This window comes from Schistocerca piceifrons, chromosome 6, assembly GCF_021461385.2.
Source record: "Schistocerca piceifrons isolate TAMUIC-IGC-003096 chromosome 6, iqSchPice1.1, whole genome shotgun sequence".
In the NCBI taxonomy this organism is placed as follows: Eukaryota; Metazoa; Arthropoda; class Insecta; order Orthoptera; family Acrididae; genus Schistocerca; species Schistocerca piceifrons.
The window spans coordinates 201854311-201875149 of record NC_060143.1 but is presented as its reverse complement, the minus strand read 5'-3'; the positions used below and the strand labels follow the sequence as shown (position 1 = coordinate 201875149).

Sequence of the window (20839 nt, the reverse complement as noted above, 5' to 3'; positions counted from 1 at the left end):
AGAGTGGCAGATTCAACATGCTCTCTGCCCAACCACTGCAGCACAACCTGTTGAGATGGATGAAGTCACGAGTGAGGAGATAGGCACTGCATTTATTCCATACACAGGCGCACTCTCGGGGGAAAATTGCCCGCATTCTGAAGAAACACAGGGTCGGAATTGTGTTTTGTCCTCCAAATAAAACTCGTGCACTGGTGGGGAGCGCCAAAGATGACCTCGGTTTGAGGAAGGCCGGCGTGTACCAGATTCCGTGTCAATGTGGCAAGTCGTATATTGGTCAGACGATGCGTACCGTCGAGGATCGATGCCGTGAACACCAGAGGCACACTCGACTGATGTATCCGAGCAAGTCGGCGGTCGTTGAACATTGTTTGTCGGAAAATCACGCCAAGGAGTACGACCGCACGAGGATTCTGGTACAGACATCGAGATACTGGGACAACGTTGTTAGAGAGGCCATCGAAATTCGCACCAATGACGACCTCATAAACCGTGACTGTGGCTATAACCTTAGCAAGGCTTGGGAACCAGCGATTGGGTTAATCAAAAGTAAATCAAGCAAACGTATAGTTGTGACGACCACGGCAGACAGAGCCGTCACACCGACATCATCTCAGACGCCGTCGCAATCTGTTCCATAGCGTACGGATCTCCGTACCGGCACGTTCACAGGAGCTCAGTCCGTCAGTTCACCTGATGATGGCGACATGTATGATCGCCGAAATATTGTGGCCGTTGGACACTATAGACCGGCAGCACACCCGTGGATATTTTGATTATCAAATACGGCGGGAGAAACTCAAGAATCGCTTATACTCTCAATCATTGACTACAGCGATATTATCCTACAAGGCCTCTCTCAGGAAAATTCCCGACGTCTAGAACTGGTCATGAATGCCTGCGTCCGATATATCTGTGACGTTCGACTTTTTGATCACATTTCACCAGCATACGCAAAATTGTCCTGGCTGCGTGCAGACAAATGCAGAGATTTCCATACACACTGTCTCATCTACTGCCTTATAAATGTACACTGTCCCTCATATCTCTCCTCATCCCTAACGCTCATGTCGGAACAACATGACAGAAACACACGTTCCCATTATAATAAAATCCTCCCGTTCCACTGCATCGCTCAGTCACTTTCTCCAAGTCCTTTACAGTAGTGGGAACCCGACTCTTGGAATAACCTCCTTCGTTATGTTAGAGAACTTAAAAACATGTCCTGCTTCAGTTCATGACGTATCTACTTAAGCAACAGTAATGCCTTCCTCTGTACATGAATGCACTTCACCTCATTACTTCCCTCTTTCCCCCTCCTTAAATCTCCCTTCCCCAAAACTCGCTATACTAGTAAACATCTACTTTACACACCAAGATATTATGTACATCTGCACAAACCTTCATAACTATTGCCAATCCTTCTCATGTTTGTCATTATTATTTGATTTTTTTTACTGTTATTATTATTGCTTTTATCATAATCTGTATGTATAGCACCTGTTGTAAAAATACTTCCGCATTTACTTTATTAGGTCTTAGTCACTACTCTTTATTCATATTGTCACTAGAGTAAGCTAATTTTCTCATTTAAACTATGGTCATGATGTAACTCTGATGTGTGAAATGCTGCATAACACTGGTCCGATGTAAGAGAGGGCCTGATGGCCCTAATCTGATCAGGTTAAATAAATAAATAAAATAAATAAATAATATATGCATCTACCACCAACAACCACTGCATATTCCAGAATATACCTGCGAAATCAATACGGAAGCATTGCCACATCCCAGACGGATGTGGCCATGCAAGAAAGCATTGTGGCAGAGTTGACTGATGTTCCATATAAACACTGCAACGAGAGGTCGTTTGCTCAATCTGAGCCCCCCTGCCCTGACAAGTACAATGACATAAAGCGAGTTTCTTTGTGTGAATCATGCCTCAATGCAATGAACACAAAAATTCTCACTGATTGGAGCAAGGAATCACAGCATGCACATCATCATTTTCCATCTGCAACAGCAGAATACCTGACCGCACAGACAGCAATGTAAAAAATAGTGATGCTGGAAGGAGGTGGCGGTACGAATTACTTTCAATCTGCATGGCCACCTAGAGTGCACATATTGCAAAACAACCTGAAGAGCTGGGTCATAAGCAGTTTCTGCGACAATACGCCAGAAACTGAGAGGAACATTTTGAAGACTTTCAAAATCATGAGTATTGATTTCATAACGTGATTCCTCAGATGAAATGAATACTGTGTCGGTATTGACTGATAACCAAAACAAGTCAGCATTCAAATGTTGGGCAGTGGCCCTATGCAGCAACTCTCTTAGATAACTAGACAATAGACAATATCAAAGCCCAACATTACAATTTTTGTGCTGTCTTTAGTGGGACAGGCTTGGCAGAACTGAAAAAGGCTGTTAAAGGCCAATGATCTGTAATTAAATAGAACTTCTGACAGTTCAATTATTGACGGAACTTGGTAATACCATAGGTACTGGTTAGTGCCTCTTTTTCAAGCTGACTGTAATTACACTGCACTTTGTAAAGAGTTTTTGAGGCAAAAGCAATAGAACCAGTTCTATGAGAGAGCACAGCTCCAATCTCATAAGAAGATACATTCACAGCTAACACATCCTTTAATTGCTGAAACGTGTCCTTTCATTCTTGTGACCACACTAAGTGAACAATTTTCTGGCGCAGCATTTGCAACGATTTTAATATAATAAGTAACCTTCCCATGACAGCTTGGAGCTTCTTAATGTTGTGGCAGTTCTTTAACTGCAGACAACTGTGGATTAGCAGGATGAATATCCTGTGCATCTATAATAAGTGCTAAATGCAGTGTTGTCGATTGTATATAATGTCACACCGAGGTTGACCACCGCAAAGAAGCTGGACCTCCAAGCAGCATCAGCAGTGGTGCCAATCTGGATGAGGTGAGAGCTCCCAGGCAACATCACAACATGGACATGTGGTATTGTAACTGTATTCAAACGTTAAGACTTCAAGATTCTGATTTGTCATTTTGAACAGCTCTGCCCCTATTGCAATTTCTTGTCTATGAAGAGCTGTATCATTTGTGTTCCACGTATGCTTACTCCAGACATAGTAATGAAGAGTGATAGAGGTATGTTTCATATTCTACTAACTAAAGTGTTTTGTTATTTGACTGTTGCTGTTACTAAACTGACTTTTCTGTGTCTTCACTTTCATGTACAAGCACAGAATACAACATATGGCAATGGAATGGACAACTACAATTTTGCAAAATTTTCCACTAACCCGTTGCTTCTTTCAGAACTTTTTCGTGCGTTAGTTGACTAAGAGTGTTTATCATGTCTGTCCCTCCTCCAGTTCAGGACTTGTTGCTAACTCAATTTGTACAGTCACGCAGACAACGTACTGACCAGACCTTACAAACTCTGGATGGCACATTGCTTGCAGCAGCAGCAGCAGCAGCAGTGCCGCAACTGGTGCCCCAGCCTGTTCAAGTTCAACCAGCACAAGTGACTCAACAGTCTAAAGTTCGAGAACTTAATGGGCAAGGATGGATGGAATATGTGGCCTAGCTTACAGCACATTTCCACACCTACAACATAACAGGTAACCAGCGCATTTTTTTTCTTTTTATTGTCCACAGTAAATGTGGGAGTGTACCATCTCTGTGTCAAGTTATTGGCAGACAAGCATCCTGGCAAAATGTCATATGATGAGTTAGTTTCTAAACCGCCCAATCACTTTGAATTGCTGATGCATGTTCCAGCTGCTAGATATAAATTCACTAGATTCTTAACAGCTGGCTGGTCAATCCCAAACAGTGGGTAACAGAACTCAAGGGGGCTCACACGACAGCATCAATTTAAATGTTCCTGCGAGTTACTGTGATGTGATGCTTCGTGATACTATGACTCAGGAAGTTTCCAATGCTCACATTACATCCTCTATTATAAAACTGCTGAACCCAGACTTGAAAACTGTGTTAGTGATCATTGAGTCTCAAGCCATCATAGACATTACTGAACTTGACATGCAAGCCCAGCCATTTCTGTACTGAGAAGTGAGAAAATTCCAGAGCCATATCGCTCCCAAATACAGTCATAACATAGCCCGATGTCTCGTTCTGTACTAGGAAGTTTCACCGTTGGTGCACTTCACAGCCCACATCTATAAGGAAGTCTTGCACGCATTGTTTCACTGCATATGACAGGGCATAGTGTCCGTGCCACCAGGTAAAAATGTTTCACTTGCGGTAAGTAAGGCCACATACAAACAATTTGTCTTCAGCTATTGGGTGCTGGTCAGTTTTCAAAGTTTAAGTCAAACCCTGTCCCAGTCGATGAGTATGTTGTTTCTGTGGTGCCTGTGCAAAACAGAAAAGGTGGTAGCCTATCACGATTGCCAGGCCAAACGATCTGTGATTAACAGGCAATGTAACAAACTTTTTATACATTTGTGTGTGGCGAATTAGTAGGTGAAGTTCCAAATTAGACACTGGGGCTACTGTCACACTGCTAAATCATGTGATGTACTAATGCTTAGGCAGCCCCAGCTTCAGCAAGTGAGTTTATACACTATCTGCCTTTAACAGACAGAACATTTCTGTTTTAGGTGTGTGTAGTTTACCGGCTACTTTTCTTGCTGCAACAAATCAGTTCCTTTTCATGTCTTCCATTCAAGGAGACGAGTTGCAAGTCAACTTACAGGTGCCACTTGCTAGAGTCAACATGTTGTGAGATAAGTACAGTTCTTTGTTTGATGGAAGACTAGTTAACGGCATTGGGGGTCAAAGCCCACGTGACTTTCCAGGACTGTGCTGAGCCTAAATTTTTTCGAGGTTGGCCTGACTCTCGTGCTCTTCAGGACTGGGTCTCAGCTGATTTACAGTTTTGGAAGGATTGTGACGTAATAAAAACTGTGTCCGTGAGTCAGTAGGCATACCTCCCGATCGTTTTTTCAAAGCCATCAGGTAGGCTACAACTCTATGCAGAATTCAAAGCTACTGTCAACCCAAAGACTGCTGTTTACTCTTTCCCCTTCCCCTTGATGGACAAACCACATCAAGATTTTCCCCCCAAAAACTGACTTGCAGGAGGCATAGACTGAGGTGGGGATAGCGATTTGCACATATAGAGATGGTAGTTGTACAGTGTACACAAGGTATTAAAGGGTACTGCTTTGGCAGAGCTATCATTTGTACTCAGGTGATTCACGTAAAAAAGTTTCTGACGTGAATATGCCCGCACAATGGGAATTAACAGACTGAACGCGGAGTGGTAGTTGCAGCTAGAAGAATTGTACATTCCATCTCGGAAATCTTTAGGGAATCCAATATTCCGAGAGCTACAGTGTCAAGAGTGTGCCGAGAATACCAAATTTCAGGCATTACCTCTCAGCACTGGCATACAGTTGTCAGTGCTAACAGACAAGCAACACTGTGTGAAATAATGGTTGAAATCAATGTGGGACATACTATGAATGTATCCATTAGCACAGTTTGATGAAATTTGGCGTTAATAGGCTATGGCAGCAAACAACCAACGCAAGTTTCTTTGCTAACAGCATGACATTATCTGCAGTGTCTCTTCTGGGCTCATGACTATCAGTTGGACCATAGGTGACTGAAAAAACAGTGGTCTGGTCAGATGAGCCCCAAATTTCAGTTGGTAAGAGCTGATGCCAGGTCTCGAGTGTGGTGCAGACCCCACGAAGCCATGGATCCAAGCTTTCAATATGGCACTTTCAAATGTGGTGGCTCCACAAAGGTGTGGGCTGTGTTTACATGGACTGGACTGGGTCCTCTGGTCCAGATGAATCGATCATCAGAAATGATTATGTTCAGCTACTTGGAGACCATTTGCAACCATTCATGCACTTCATGCTATGGATGACACTGCACTATTTCAAGCAAATGATATGGCCCCCAAGATTATCCAGTGTGAATCCCACCCAAGATTTATGGGACATATCGAGAGGTCAGGCTGTGCACAAAATCCTGCACCAGCAACACTTTCGAAATTACAGACAGCAGGAGACGCAGCATGGCTCAATATTTCTGCAAGGGAACTTCCAATGAATTGTTGAGTCTAAGCCACTACATACACCACATAAAAGGAGGTCCGACATGATGTTAGAGGTATCCCATAACTTTTGTCACCTTAGTGTATCTACAGCTGCCTTTGGATAAGACGTCCACAAAGATTTTTGTGTTGAATACCCCTCAGGGTCTCCAATTTTAGCAGTTACTGAGTCCGCTCCCATAATTTTTCAGTGATACTTACAAGGGGAGGCCATGACATTTGAAATGCCGATTTACTGTAACCTTCATACATTAGCAGTTCTCCTCGAGGACAACAAAATGTGTAAGCAGTAGCGCGTACATCTCGAGCATTATTGAGAAAATCGCAAGATAATTTCGGTCATCAAATATATACCTGTGCATGGCCATTTTTACCATGAAGCAGCGACAACTGAGTGGTTAGCATTCAAGCCCCGTAATTGCTGGATCAAGCCCTTTCGTCAGTATATTTTTTTTTTATTTCTAACACACTCATTTTCTTTACTGTTTATATTACAATTGATATAATGGGAAAAATACGCGTAATTGGATGAACTTTTATTAAAATTAACAATGTTATTTGGCAGTCTGTATTATTTATGATGATAAAAATTTGTAATCTTCATAACTATCGACTAGTAGACGACCAAAGGCATAAAGTGATACTGAAAATGTATGCTTGTCCATGATTTAAGAAATCCCTTATACCTGGAAGGAGCCCGAAACTACTTGCTACCTGCAAGTTTTGACAGCCACAGATGGCTTTCGAAAGATGTACAATTAATTGTCGCTTTCGACATTATTACAAGTTGCAGGTATTTTTCGTAAAAACATGGAAAACAAAGTTAAACCGTACCAGCTGCACTGAATAAATGCTATGTTTCTGCATACGCAAGGTCTTTTGAGGTTTTCCATGGAAAAACAAACCTCGTTAACATTTTCAAAAACTTCTCTTTCAGACAATAATTTGGAAGCAAACCATGCATAACACAGCATTTCCATAAATATTGACGCAGATAATTGGTCATGCAGTATCGACTGTATTTTAATAGCGTCATCACGAGAGGCAATTTCTTGTTCTCTTTTGATTAAATACGAACAATTTTGAAGACACAGACAAGCGTACATTTACATGATCACTTTAGGCATTTGGTCATGTACTAGTCAATAGTTATGAATATTATATTATTTGTGATAGTAAAAATTTGTAGATTGCCAAATAACATTGTAAATTTAATAAAAGTTCATCCAATTATACGTATTTTTCCCATTATATCAACTGTAATATAAATAGTAAAGAAAATGACTGTGTTGAAAATAAAAAAAATAAAATAAAATAAAAAACTGACGAACGGGACTTGATCCAGCGATTACAGGGCTTGAGCGCTAACCACTCTGCTGCCACCGCTTTGCGGTAAAAATAGCCATGCACAGGTATATATTTGACGACCGAAATTATTTTACGATTTTCTCAATAACACTTAAGAAGTACACGCTAAGGCTTACACATTTTGTTATCCTCATGGAGAACTACGAGTGTACGAAGTTTACAGTAAATCTGTATTCCAAGCGTCGTGGCCTCCCCTTGTTAGAGCAGCTTACTTCACAGGTGCCCTCCTTTGCTAATAATTTAGACGACACTGTCATCTTGGCCATACACCAGCAGAACATCTACAGAATCTGGAGGCTTTGTTCATTGTGTAATCAGAGGTGGGCTTGAAGTGTAATAATACAAAGTGTTATTTTTCAAAAAATGGTTCAACTGGCTCTGAGCACTATGAACTTAATTTCTGAGGTAATCAGTCCCCTAGAACTTAGAACGACTTAAACCTAACTAACCTAAGGACATCACACACATCCATGCCCGAGGCAGGATTCGAACCTGCGACCACAGCGGTCGCGCGGTTGCAGACTGTAGCGCCTAGAACCGCTCGGCCACCCCGGCCAACTGTTATTTTTCCAACACAGAAACTGAGTATCTGGGTCAAGTGATTAATGCAAACAGATTTCATCCATCTCAAGTCCATTCGAGTGCCACTTATGACTTGCCTGGCTCCACGATTATGGCTGCATTACCTGCAGTAATGTGAAAACTCTCATGTTACGTTTGATTCATACCTAACACCACGAAATCGTGTCTTCATTGAACTGCTTACGCTACAACGGTGTCCTCTCTGTTTGGTCCAAAGATTGTCAGTCCACTTTTCAGCATGTAAAGGATGTGTTAAGTGACTGGTCTCTGGACAATCCTTTCACTCTTGCAGTGGACACCTGTGACGGTACCAATGTGGTGTTGTGACAGTGCATGGGTTTTGTCTAACAATTACAGCCAATTAGGGAAAGGAGCCCACAGTCACAGTAACAGGGTTACTCACATCCACCAGTATCTGTGTGGGTGCCACTTAGTTACTGACCACAGGCCACAAAAGGCTCTGTCCAGTTCCTCACAGCATGTTATTTCCTGGACAGTGCAGAAGCTCCAGCGATGCACTTTAGCATTGTCCAGTTACCAGTATGAACAGATGTATCGGCCCTCCACTAAGCATCCCAATGCTGACCTACTGTTGCAGTCACTTGTAGGTTCAGATCCCCAATATGATTAATCAGAGGACTCATGCTTTCACATTGACTCTCAGGAAAAGCATATGTCACAAAACTTTCTTGTTACTGTTCATTGGGTGGCGAGTGGGACAGCAGTAGACCCAGGCATTGAGTGCTACTCTCAACTTCAATCGCTCCGGGTGGTCATGTAGCCTCAAAGAGATCCACCAGACCACGGTATGCCACTACTTTTGGGCAGCAGTGTGCTACTTTGATGTAGATGGGCATACAGACAGACAGGGGGGAGGCCCATATCACAGTTCCTACGTCCCTCCAGTGGAAACTGTTTAGTCTGTTACACCAGGGGCATCTGGGTTTTCTGTGGAAGAAACATCCAGCTTGGCGCCATTGTATACAGTCGGGCACTGATTAGCAGATAGATGCCACAACTTCCCAGTGTCCATGTGTGTGGAGCATCAAGCCGCTCCCCCCTCAGCACTACTTTGATTGGCCACGCTCTGCTGAACCACGGCAGTGACTACTCTTTAATTTTGCTGGTTCCTATTGGAATACCTGCTGGTTATTGGTACTTGATGCATACAGCAAGCTTCCCTTTGTTGTCCTTACAACCTTCACTATGTCTATTACTGTGGCGACCACAAGTTCAGTTTTTTTTTTTTTTTTTTTTGGAGGATTACCTTATGTGACAGTGGCTGATAATGGACCTCCGTTCACTTCACACACATTTGAACAATTCTGCAGTGACAATGGTATCCATCACATCCTCATGGCACCTTTCCACCCTCAGTCCAATGGAGGTGCTGAATGGTTTGTCCAAATCTACAAGGCACCCACTCCTGGGACCAGGTCTTGAAAGTGTTTTTGTTGTCATACCGCTCCTTGTCCAGGGATGGCATGTTGCCAGCGGAACTACTTTCTGGTGTTAGATATCCAATGTTGCTACAACTTCTCCATCCATCTCAGACGTTCTAAATCCCATCGACTACATCTAAGGCTCAGACAATGCAATGAGTGTTATACAGAGTTTCCAGCAAAGGTCGCCGATGGGAATATGACGTCGTGTCTCAGGTGTTGTCAAGGTCCACCTACACCACTCAAAGTCCGATGGGGCTGTATTGGCTGTACTCAAACCAGCTTTGATCTTGTTTCTCACAATGTTCACAGACCCAGTTCACCACAAGGCTCTGCAGCAGCTGCCATCGCAAGCGCTATCGCCTGCCCCTGCAGGGCAGTCATGTCCCTACATCCATCCCCCATTGGGGACACCAATGGAAGTCGGCTGAGAGCCGCTTGCAGCCTCTCAGTCATGCATGCAGCAGCCTGAGGAGGAGTTGTGTCCATTCGCCTGGCTGGGTGCCCATGAGGAGCCCATCACCTCTTCGGCGCCCTATCAGCGTCCACATCAGTCAGCGTGCACCATTCAGCTAGTTTCCTGCTTGACATTTCCAACCCTGCTCAGGGCAAATCCCAGGATGTGGGTGGATGCTCGGTGTCAACTCCAGTCTCGGCATCTGCCCCTTCATTTGCATTTGTGTCCCAGCCTCCTATCCCCCAATGTCCCACATCCTTACCCAATACTGACAACGATGTTTGGGGGAGCGGGGAGGAACGCAGTGTTGCTGACAGTCAATAATCAATAATGTCGCACCAAGGATGACCATGGCAACAAAATACAGCCGCAACGACCATAAGAGACAGTTCTGACGAGTGTTGTTCATCCAACTGCAGAGTATGGAGTAGGTGTTCCACTGACAAACTTGTTTCTAGAGAGTGTGTTAACTTGCGTACCACAGGCAAGTAACATTGCAACTGTATTTGGACTTCAAGATTCAGACTTTTCATTTTAAACATCTCTGTGCCTACGACTGTTTCTTGCCTATCACGAGTTGTATTTGTATATACCATTCCAGTGCTTACTCCAGTCACAGCAGTGGAGAGCGATAAAGACAAGTTTCATTTTCTACTAAATAAAATGTTTCGTTATTTGATTGTTGGTGTTACAATCTTTACTTGTCTTTGTATTACCTTAATATACAAGCGCAGAATACGATATTATATATTCAAGTTCTGCATGAAAGAAGCAGCACTCTTCTTTACTGGACATGAAGCCAGCCACAGAATGAACCTTAAACAAGCAGTCCAAATCTGGCAAATGTTCAGCAGGTGTACAACAATAATGTCCAAATAGTTTGTACAAGAACGAACTTTCTGTTCATTGTTCTAGGAACCACTGAAAAACAGCTGGAACTGAAGTACTTCCAAATGGCAGGCTTTGAAACTCGAACAATCCAAAGTGAATGTTTATCACAAAATATTGCTTTGACTGCTTGTCCGACTAGGTATGGCTCACGCAAATTAACTTTGGAAAAGAATATGCCCTGTCCCTATCTGTTCATTATACGAGGGTAATTCCAAAAGTAAGGTCTCCTATTTTTTTATAAGTACATAGAACTGTTTATTTCTACAATGGTTTACATCGGTTTACAGCTTGAAAATTTATCTATTTTTCAACATAATCACCATTTCTGTCGATGCATTTTCGTAGACGCTGTGGCAGTTTTGTATGCCCATGTCATACCAGCTTGCCGTCAAGTTGTTCAGAAAGTTATGAACCTCTTCTTTCACCTCGCCATCGAAGCTGAATCACTGGGACCATAATTAACGCTGACAGGTACTGTGAGACTCTTGACAAAAATCAAACAGGCAATTCAGAACCAGAGAAAAGGAATGTTGAGCAAGGGCGTACACATTCTCCATGACAACGCTCGCCCACACATAGCTCAGCAAACCGTTGCTCTCCTGCAACATTTTCAGTGGAACATAATCACCCACCCACCCTATAGTCCTGACTTGGCGCCCAGTGACTGTCACCTGGTCCGTAGGTTAAAAGAACATTTGGCCGGAAAGCGATTCAGCTCTGACGCGAGGTGAAAGAAGATGTTCATAACTTTCTGAACAGCATGGTGGTGGCGGCAGCAGCAGCAGCAGCACTGACTGCAAGCTGAGGGGTACGGTGGGAAGGGGAGAAGCAGTAAGAATGAGTTGGGAAGCAGTACACGTGCTCAGCTGCACCCAGCCAGTGACGAAGCACGACATCTCAGTAAACAAACAATTTCATGCTACTGAGACAAAAAACGAGATTTTTCCAGTGTTTTTTTCCAAATTTCCCTGATATGTTTGAAATTCCCTGATATTTCCTGATTTCCAGAACTTGAACAAGGGGGATGCCCACTGACTTGCAGAAATTGGTTGTATAACATCATTGCAGTTCCTGAGCATGTCGCTCACTTATTGCATTGGCAACAGGCAGTGTGTGTGTGTGTGTGTGTGTGTGTGTGTGTGTGTGTGTGTGTGTGTGTGTGTGTGTGTGTGTGTGTGTGTGTGTGTGTGTGTGTGTGTGGTGGGGGGGGGGGGGGGGGGGGCACGCAGGCACATTATCTTCAACAATAACATACACACCAAAATTATTAGCCATTCGTAAACCTGGCATAAACAGTTCATTGTACTTATTAGACATGTCAGGTACTGAAACACATTTCTAGCACACTGTCTTGTATGCACAGTTTCAACCAATCAAAAATGTTTGCACTGTTCCTAGAACTGAGTACATGAAACAAAACACATTCTGTGATGGCGTGGGAAGTTGTTGGCAAACTCCAAGTGCAATGTATTGATATTTCCTGTCGGTTATATTCAGACAAGAACAGAAGTACACTTCTGTAGCTGTGGGCTACCAATCCTTTCACATGTTTTTATTGATTAGGGAAACAGTTGCACCTGTGGCCAATTGAAATTAAATTGTCTTCTGAGCCACTCTTAATTGGATTCTGCTGTCTGTGTACTACAGCAGATTTCCGTGACGTAGAAATGAGAGCCTTTGCCTGTGTCAGTTCTGTGGCAAAGCTTATACAACATGCACGTGTCGATTGGTACGCCAAAACTGTACACCTGTACAGTGCCAGCCATGGCCTATGCACTGGCTGCCTTGTAAACACACTGACTGTGACCTTGCGTAAAGAAATGGAAATAGGTTGTGTCATGATTAAGACAAGTTTTTCTGTCGCGATTTGAAAAGTACTGAGGACAAGACTTCCTCACTATTCTGTAGACCACCTCATGTATTGCAGGACTGAATGTTTTTAGCTTCCTGTTTACTGTTAGTCTGAGCCCTATTTGCATTCACTTTAATATTAGCATGAACTTTAGGCCGAGCGTCTTATGCACTTTTAACAAAAGAAATTCATGGAGCCTCATACTCGCCTTCAGTTGTGTCCACAATAGTTTGAGATTTCACAATATACAGAAATTATTTTCAGATCAGGATCCAGCATATTGAGACCACCGGCATGAATACTTGTGTGTTAGACATTTTGCTCGATTGCATCTTGTAAGCTTCTTGTAACCCTTCTAAGTTCGGCAATGCACTGTTTTAATGTAAGCTGAGGCTGCTTCTTGAGCCAGAAAAATTTAAACCTTGGTGCAGCGACACGCACCTGAGCATCATAGCTTTCACTGACCAGCCAGACAGGCCACAGTTTCTGGACAAGAGCCAGGGAACAGTTTTAAACACAGATGGTACACTTCGGTTCCAACGACCTAAACAAAAAAAAAAAGCATTGTGTGCGTTACCTGTAATGTTGCATTCGGCGAAATGAGCTCCCATCTGCACCCAATATTCTTACCAGTCACCTTTATTACTACTGAGAGGGTGAAACTTTGATGTGGGACCTGGTTGCCGGTGCTGATTGTTGCGATAGTAACCAAGCCATCTTTTGGATACTGAGCAGCAGCCATTCAATCTGCTGTGCCTGAAACTGAACATTTTTGTTTACAGATAATTCCTGTAGGGTTCGAACATTGTAAAACACTTTACATTTTACACATAAAATAGCAAAATACACAAGGCAAACCCATGACAGACTACGCACAGGCAGAAAACATGATTTGTTGCTGCTGCACATTTTAGCGATTTTGACAGAGCTAAACTTACGCTGTGGTGTTCTTCTTTACCAGGCCAGTGTAGAAGTGTGCACAGAATCATCTTTGTGAAAAATCAATGCAACACACAAGTTTATTTATATACAAAAGCCGACTTAAGAATTTTCTCTCACTTGAGGCCCCTGGTACAAGGTTGTATGTCTATTTAAAGTTCTAGATTCACATATTTTACTGTTCGTAATGTTTCTTCTGCGTAATCTTTCTTTGACTGTATCAATACCCGTTTGTGTCATGAAATTCCAAATATTCATGAGTGCAGCAATGAACTAGTACTGTTATAGTCAACTGTAGGCTAAAAACTAAACTGTGCTCTTTTAAAATTTTTGAGGAAAGTAGGCCTATCCCTGTTCAAAACAATCTCTCTCTAATTTCACTATACAATTTTGTGAAAAGCATTTTAGTTTCAGAACTTTCAGGTACATACAAAAGTTAGTGGTACGAGTGTTTTCGATACATAATTTAATTCGCAGCAAATCAATGTTTGTGGTTCACAGTTCAGCCGAAGTATAGGTCACTCCTGAATATCATTGTATAGCAACACAAGTAAACATGCGTTTTTGAGAATTTTCGGAATCTACCATTGTCTTTTGCAAAATCTATGAGCATTTTGTAACAAATCAGAATTTGTAATTTAGTTACTGTAGCAGGTTTTCTAACATACTGTGTTAATAGTTTTCCCTTAAAGAAGAGTAGCCTTATATATTATCCACATGTATCGTAAATTAACTCTTTTCGAGTCTGCTAGCAGCTATAATTAACATAAAAATGTTTTAGGAAACCAGTGATTTTTAACACAGGTTTTTGTGTGGCGTTAATACAAGTATTGTTTTGTTTTGTTATGCAGTAGGGTGCAAAAACAACTGGGGTCATACATGCCCAAAACAAAACCATAGAACACAAAGACAGACAGGAGTCAAAGACTGTACGTCAGTCCTGACTAACTTAACAGAAGACAGCTAAAATAAGGTATGTGGAAAAAGGGCTAAAACAGACACCATGCAGAAACGGAGGTCCAAAAATAAAAAGTAAAAGGCCGTCGCCATATTGCTTTGATGGATAAAAAGTAAAATGCGGTCAACTTAACAGCCCATGCGTCATTTCCCAAAACAGCTGATAACTCAGACGGCAAACCCAAATGGGAATGTAAAAGGTTATAAAAATGGACATTCCATCAGGAAGTGGCGGACAGTAAAAACTTGGGCACAATGTATACAAAGTGGTGGGGTAGCGCCACTTAGAAAACGACAATGTCTAAAAAGGCAGTGCACAACACACAGCCGAGTTAAAATAACCTCCTCCCGGCGGGAGAGCCGAGAGGAGGTCGTCCAAGCTGGTGGGAGAGGCTTAATAAGCCCAAGCTTATTCCAGTGAAGGGAGGACCATCGGTAATGCCAAAGGGACGCCACCTCCTGACAGGCAGCAATGCAGAAATCATCAGAGGGAACATAGGTACTCGAGGCTGAGGTACTAGGACTGCAGCTTTGGCAGCAGTGTCAGCTGCCCTGTTTCTTGGCAGACCAACATGACCAGGAACCCACAGAAACATCACACTAGCTCCACCAAGAGTGAGCAGTTGGCAGTTTTCTTGGACCTTCTGCACTAAGGGATGGGCGGTGTACAGTGCACATAGACTTTGAAGGGCACTGAGTGAGTGAGCAGAGGACACAATTGAAAAGGCTATGTCACCGGATGTACTCTGTGGCCTGATACAAGGCAAAGAGTTCGGCTGTAAATACTGAGGAGTAAGCCGGAAACTGCTATGTAAAGACAAGGGTGCCCAATGACAAAGGCACATCCGAACCCACGGTCAGTTCGAGAGCCATTGGCGTATACAAACGTACCATCGCAAAGTTGCACGCGATACCATCGCGAAGTTGCATGCGACGGTCGTGAAACTTAAGGCAATAGACCAAGGCTGGAGTAGTGTCCTTAGGAAGCAAACAAAAGCCAAGGTTAACATGGACTGCTTCACGAAGCCAAGGTGGTGAAGGGTTCGCACCGACTGGGACAGGTGCAGGTAGTGTGAAGTTAAGCCGTCTTAAGTAACGTTGTGCAAGACGCGACAGTTGGCTGCGACTGCGACGCTGCCCCCTCCCCTTTTCCCACCCTGGCAGAAGGCGACACGGCCGCAACACGACTGGAGTCGTCGCTGTTTCCCAAGCTCCGGTCGGCGGCGGCGGATTCAAATACATGAGAAAAATAAGAATTCCGACTTTCTTGCTGTAAAAAATACTCTATGTTAATGCAACAAAGTTACATCGGCTCCCAGAGTTAGTTTTTCGATACAGATTCTCCTTTTACTTTAAAAAATTGAAAAGTATCTCTTCCGGTTTTGCGTGTTTTTTTCGCTGTATATTACTTCTTTATCAATTGTGAGGAAAGTAAAAGGCACAAAAAATTGATGTTTGCGTATCTTACAGTTTCACATCACAGCTTGATAATGAGGTGTCTATTTTTCCGATATTCGTCACAGTTATTCCGATACTTAATTTACAAGTAACCTACTGCATAAAATTTGAATTGTGTACAGTGAAAAATGTGGTCGCTGGCTACTTTACGTATGGTTCACGTTAGGTCATACATCGTTGCCGATGAAAAGAAGCTAACATATCGAAATTATTTTTAAAGTTGAGATCAGAATGATATCGATCTCCGTTTCCGAGATTTGGGCTCATATATCTCCGGGAGCGTCGCGACTAGCCGCCAGTTCTGTCGACGCGCAACGAGAATCGTGTGGTCATCACACGATAGAGAATGCATTTGTTTTGTTTCGCTGACACATTTGGACCTAATGAAACCATTTTATGTCATATTTCTTCGGTATGAGTTACTAATATTTCTCCATATGCTCTTGACAATTTCATTTAAAATGCCACGAAATGTAGGTTTCTTAAAGCCAAGTGATCAAGCAGAACCCATTTTCTTGGTTTTGCTGAGGCATCTAAACCTGTTCCAAGTTTTCTTTCTCGTTTATTTCTCTGATACGAGTCCCGAATATTCCTCCATCTGTTTTTGCACATTTTACCTAAAATTCCAATGAAAGATAAGTTTATTAACAATAAGCACACGCTAGCGTCATTGCATTGTTTCAAGTTATTGACAACAAGATAGGGTTACACCTTAAACATTTCTAGAATTTTGATTCTGAACGTCTACAGTATACACTGGCAGAAATGTGGAAGAAATAATGTCCGTGCTTGTTCACAAAATTTCCTCAAATTATACCTGTCAGTTTCTCCCATGCAGAAACTTTTGGAACAAGCTAAGGCAACTTTCATAGCCGACTGAATCTTTATTCCCATCCAAATGAACTTCCATATTCTTATATTCTGACAGCATACATCGTTATGGATGACATGAACATTTAATCTTGCCAAGCTGCACTCAAAAGATGACTCCAGGATTTACAAAAGACGAATTTCAATTGTGAACTGTGTCAGACCAGAAGGGCCTTGTAAAACAGTAGTGCACTTTTGGCACAAGTTTTTTGAGCACTATCTTCTACCAATGAATTGAAGTGAATGTGACAAATTACTTATTGCAGCATACTGTTTGCGCAATCTGTTGAGAAACGCCTTCCTCAAAAACGAACATCTATTGATTACAGAAAGCTGTACAACAATCTGGTGGTGGTTTTTCACAACTAGAAGGTATCATCAAGACACCAATATACCGTTTACTTTCAAAGTGAAGGTATTGTAAAATGTAACTTTCTCGTTGTACTTTAGATTGTTCATTTTATAATGTACTTCCGTTTTCAATTTTTATCGTCACAAAAAAGAGTAATGCGAAAATTGACCTTCAAGTTCATTTTCATCATTCTAATTCTACATCTGCATGGATTATACTGATTTTCATAACAGGCCTGAAAAATTTGCATTAATGGGAAAATATTATATATTTCACTCACCTGCCAGTTTCAACTGTGCACCAATTTCTTCCCAAATTCTGTCTCTGAATATAGTGTCTCTATATTTATGGTTCTTCAAATCGTAAAGGCAAGGATGTTGCGAGACCAGCTCACAGAGCATCACATCCTGTGAGTGGCTCATTTCAGTTTTCCTTGACTGGCTCGATATCTTTCTGGCAGCCGTACGTCTTTGTGTCGTGCGACTTCCGTCGCAACACTGCTCATAGTAAGCGCCGAAAGAGGACTCCAGGACGTAACAGAGAAGATGGACGAGCCCCATACCGACAATCAAAGGAATCATCTAAGAAGGAGGTATAGGATGTATGGCCAAGCAAGGCACACAAACGGCATGCATACCTGCTGAGGAGGAAGTTATGGCTGTAGGACAGGGATAGTTCAGCAGCTTCAGCATACAGACTCTCAACCAGGCTGGTGCAAAAGGCACCCGTGGCCAAAGGAATGCCACGATGATGGATAGTGTTGAGACAGCGTAAGAGGGATGGGCGTGCAGACACTTAAACAAAGCACCCATAGTCGAGTTTCAAACGGAGGAGGGTTGTGCGATCGGCACCCCAGGAAGTACCATTGAGGATACATAGGACATTGAGGAACCACCTACAGTGGAGTGCCAGTAAGATACATGGGAGGACCAAAAGTATTTCCTATTGAGCATGAGCTCAAGGAATTTCATAGTTTTCAACGAACGGAAGAGCAACAGGCTCAAGATGTAAAGATGGTGGGAGAAACCACTTGCGTCACCAAAAATTCATATAGGCGGTTTTGTCAGTGGAAAAGTGAAAGCCATTGCCGATGCTCCAGGCGTAAAGACGATCAAGACATGCTGAAGATGACGCTCAGTGACACAGGTCTGTGGAGAATTGCAATAGATAGCAAAATCGTCAACAAAAAGGGAGCCAGAGATGCCCAGTGGGAGACAGGTCATGATAGGGTTAGTGGCGATAGCAAAGAGGACAACACTCAGGATGGAACCCTGAGGCTCACCGTTTTCCTGGATAAAGGTGTCCGACAAGGCAGAACCCACACGCACCCTGAAAACTCGATCTTTTAAAAATGCCTGAAGGAAACACGGCAGGCGGCTATGAAAGCCCCACATGTAAAGAGTACAGAGGACACCAGTTCTCCAGCAGGTGTCTTAGGATTTCTCCAATCGAAAAACATGGTCACAGTCAGGGATTTCCGCAGATTGGTTGGTTTAGTGGGGGGTGGGGAGGGGGGGGGGAGGACAAACAGCGAGGTCGACAGTCCCTCGTTCCCGGTAGAACGATTACCCAAGGGAAAGAAGAAACAAAGAAGACGTACGGAACAACAACAGGAGAAAGGAAGAACCAGAAGAACAACAGAAGGACAACAAACACTACAATGGACAAAACATGACAAGAAAACCAGAGAGAGATGCAAGAAACAGAGAGAACAGATTAAAAACATGAATGCAGATTACCACAGCTGGCTGATCATGAGAATAAAAAAGGAGAAGCCAGCCACTCTGCAACACATTAAAACCTCCACCCTAAAAGCCCTAGGGTGGAGGACACTGGGACAAAGGACATGCGCTAAGACTCAGATCAAATGATAAAACCCACCTTCATGAATAAAATTTAAAACTAAAGCTGCTGTTAAGGCACTGTCACCGCAACACCAAAGGAAGAGTGCTGGGAAAGTTAGAAATCCACCGCAGAGCGGCGGAAAGTGGGCAGTCCAGCAATAGATGGACGACAGTCATCTGGGAGCCACAGTGACTTTGACATGGGTCCTCAAGACGGAGGAGGTAACCACGTGTGAGCCACGTATGGCCAATGCAGATCCGACAAAGGACTACTGATTCCCTGCGAGAAGCCAGCAGGGAAGACTTCCACACATTCACAGTCTCCTTAATGACACACAGTTTGTTGTGCATACTGTTATTCCATTCAGTCTTCCAAAGCCGAAAAACCTAGCAGCATAATACAGAACGCAGGTCAGTTTCAGAGATGCCCATCTCCAGTAGCGGTTTCCACGTAGCCTGTTTCGCCAGCCTGTCAGCAAGTTCGTTGCACGCGATTCCAACGTGTCCTGGGGGCCACACAGCCACCACTGAACAACTGGACTGTTCCAGGGCAGAGATGGACACCTGGATCTTCACTACCAAAGGATGGTGAGGGTAGCACTGGTAGATAGCTTGTAAGCTGCTCAGAGAGTCAGAACAGAAGAAACAACTCATCAGAACAGAAACGCATGTACTGAAATGCACAAGATATGGCCATAAGCTCTGCAGTGAATACACTGAAGCCAGCGGGCAAGGAATGCTGTTCAATATGGCCTCCGTGGACATAGGCAAAGCCAACATTACCATCAGCCATCGAGCTGTCGGTGTAAACAACTTCAGAGCCCCGGAACACATCAAGAATAGAGAGGAAGTGACAGCGGAGAACGGCAGGGTTAACGGAGTCATTAGGGCCATGCAAAAGGTCCAGATGAAGCTTCGGCCGAGGTGTACACCATGGGGGTGTACGTGAATGGACCTCAAGTAGAGGTGGTAAAGGGAAGGACTCCAGTTCGGAAAGAAGGGATCAAACACGAACTGCAATTGGAAGCCCTGATCTGGGCAGCCAATGAACCGCCATGGGTGGGAAAAGGAGACCATAATTTGGATGCACAGGAGAACGATGAATGTAGGCAATGTAACTGGCGAGCAGTTGTGCACGTCAGATCTGCAATGGAGGGACTCCAGTCTCCACCAGGACACTAGTCACCTGACTGTCTAAAAGCTCCCGTCGCAACGCTGAGGGCACCGCCAAACTGTAAACCAGACTCCCATAGTCAAGACGGGAGTGAACAAGGGCTCTGTAAAGCTGCAGCAGTGTAGAGCGATCTGCCCCCAGTTGGTGTTGCTTAGGAAGCGTACAGCATTGCTGCCAGCACTCCCGCTTAAGCTGACGAAGGTGAAGTAGCCAGCTCAATCAGGAATTGAAAAGCAGTCCTAAGAATTGATATTGTTATATCCTAGCCAGTAATGCCACTCGAGCCCGCTGCCAAAAGGTTGGCAGCATCAAAGTCCGGACGCCGTCCGCATAAGCAGCGCCAGCGAGACAGGAAATCGCCGCAAGTCTGCGCGCGCCACCGCTGGCTTCTGGTTTCTTAAGCGCTGGAGTCGCGAGCGCTAGGACAGTTCTGTATTCACCGCTCAGTTGTATACTTGCCACCGAACTGTGTACTTGCTAGTCAGTTGTGTGTTCATCGCAGCAGAGTAGTTGTTTGTCATCAGCCGACGCTGACCTAGCCGCTCCGACTCTAACTAGACAGA

At 43.5% G+C, this 20839-nt stretch overlaps 1 protein-coding gene across 2 annotated transcripts in view; it reads right to left on the bottom strand.

Moving 5' to 3' along the window:
* Positions 1-20839, bottom strand: part of LOC124802869 — a 73829-nt gene that overhangs the window by 27741 nt on the left and 25249 nt on the right. The window contains exon 2 of one of the 2 annotated variants that reach the window (XM_047263911.1): positions 13260-13444. The exons of the other annotated variant lie outside the window; for it this stretch is intronic. Coding sequence (XP_047119867.1) covers positions 13260-13293 — 34 coding nt within the window. The 5' untranslated portion in view covers positions 13294-13444. The remainder of the gene's footprint in view (positions 1-13259; positions 13445-20839) is intronic. 2 annotated transcript variants of the gene reach the window in all.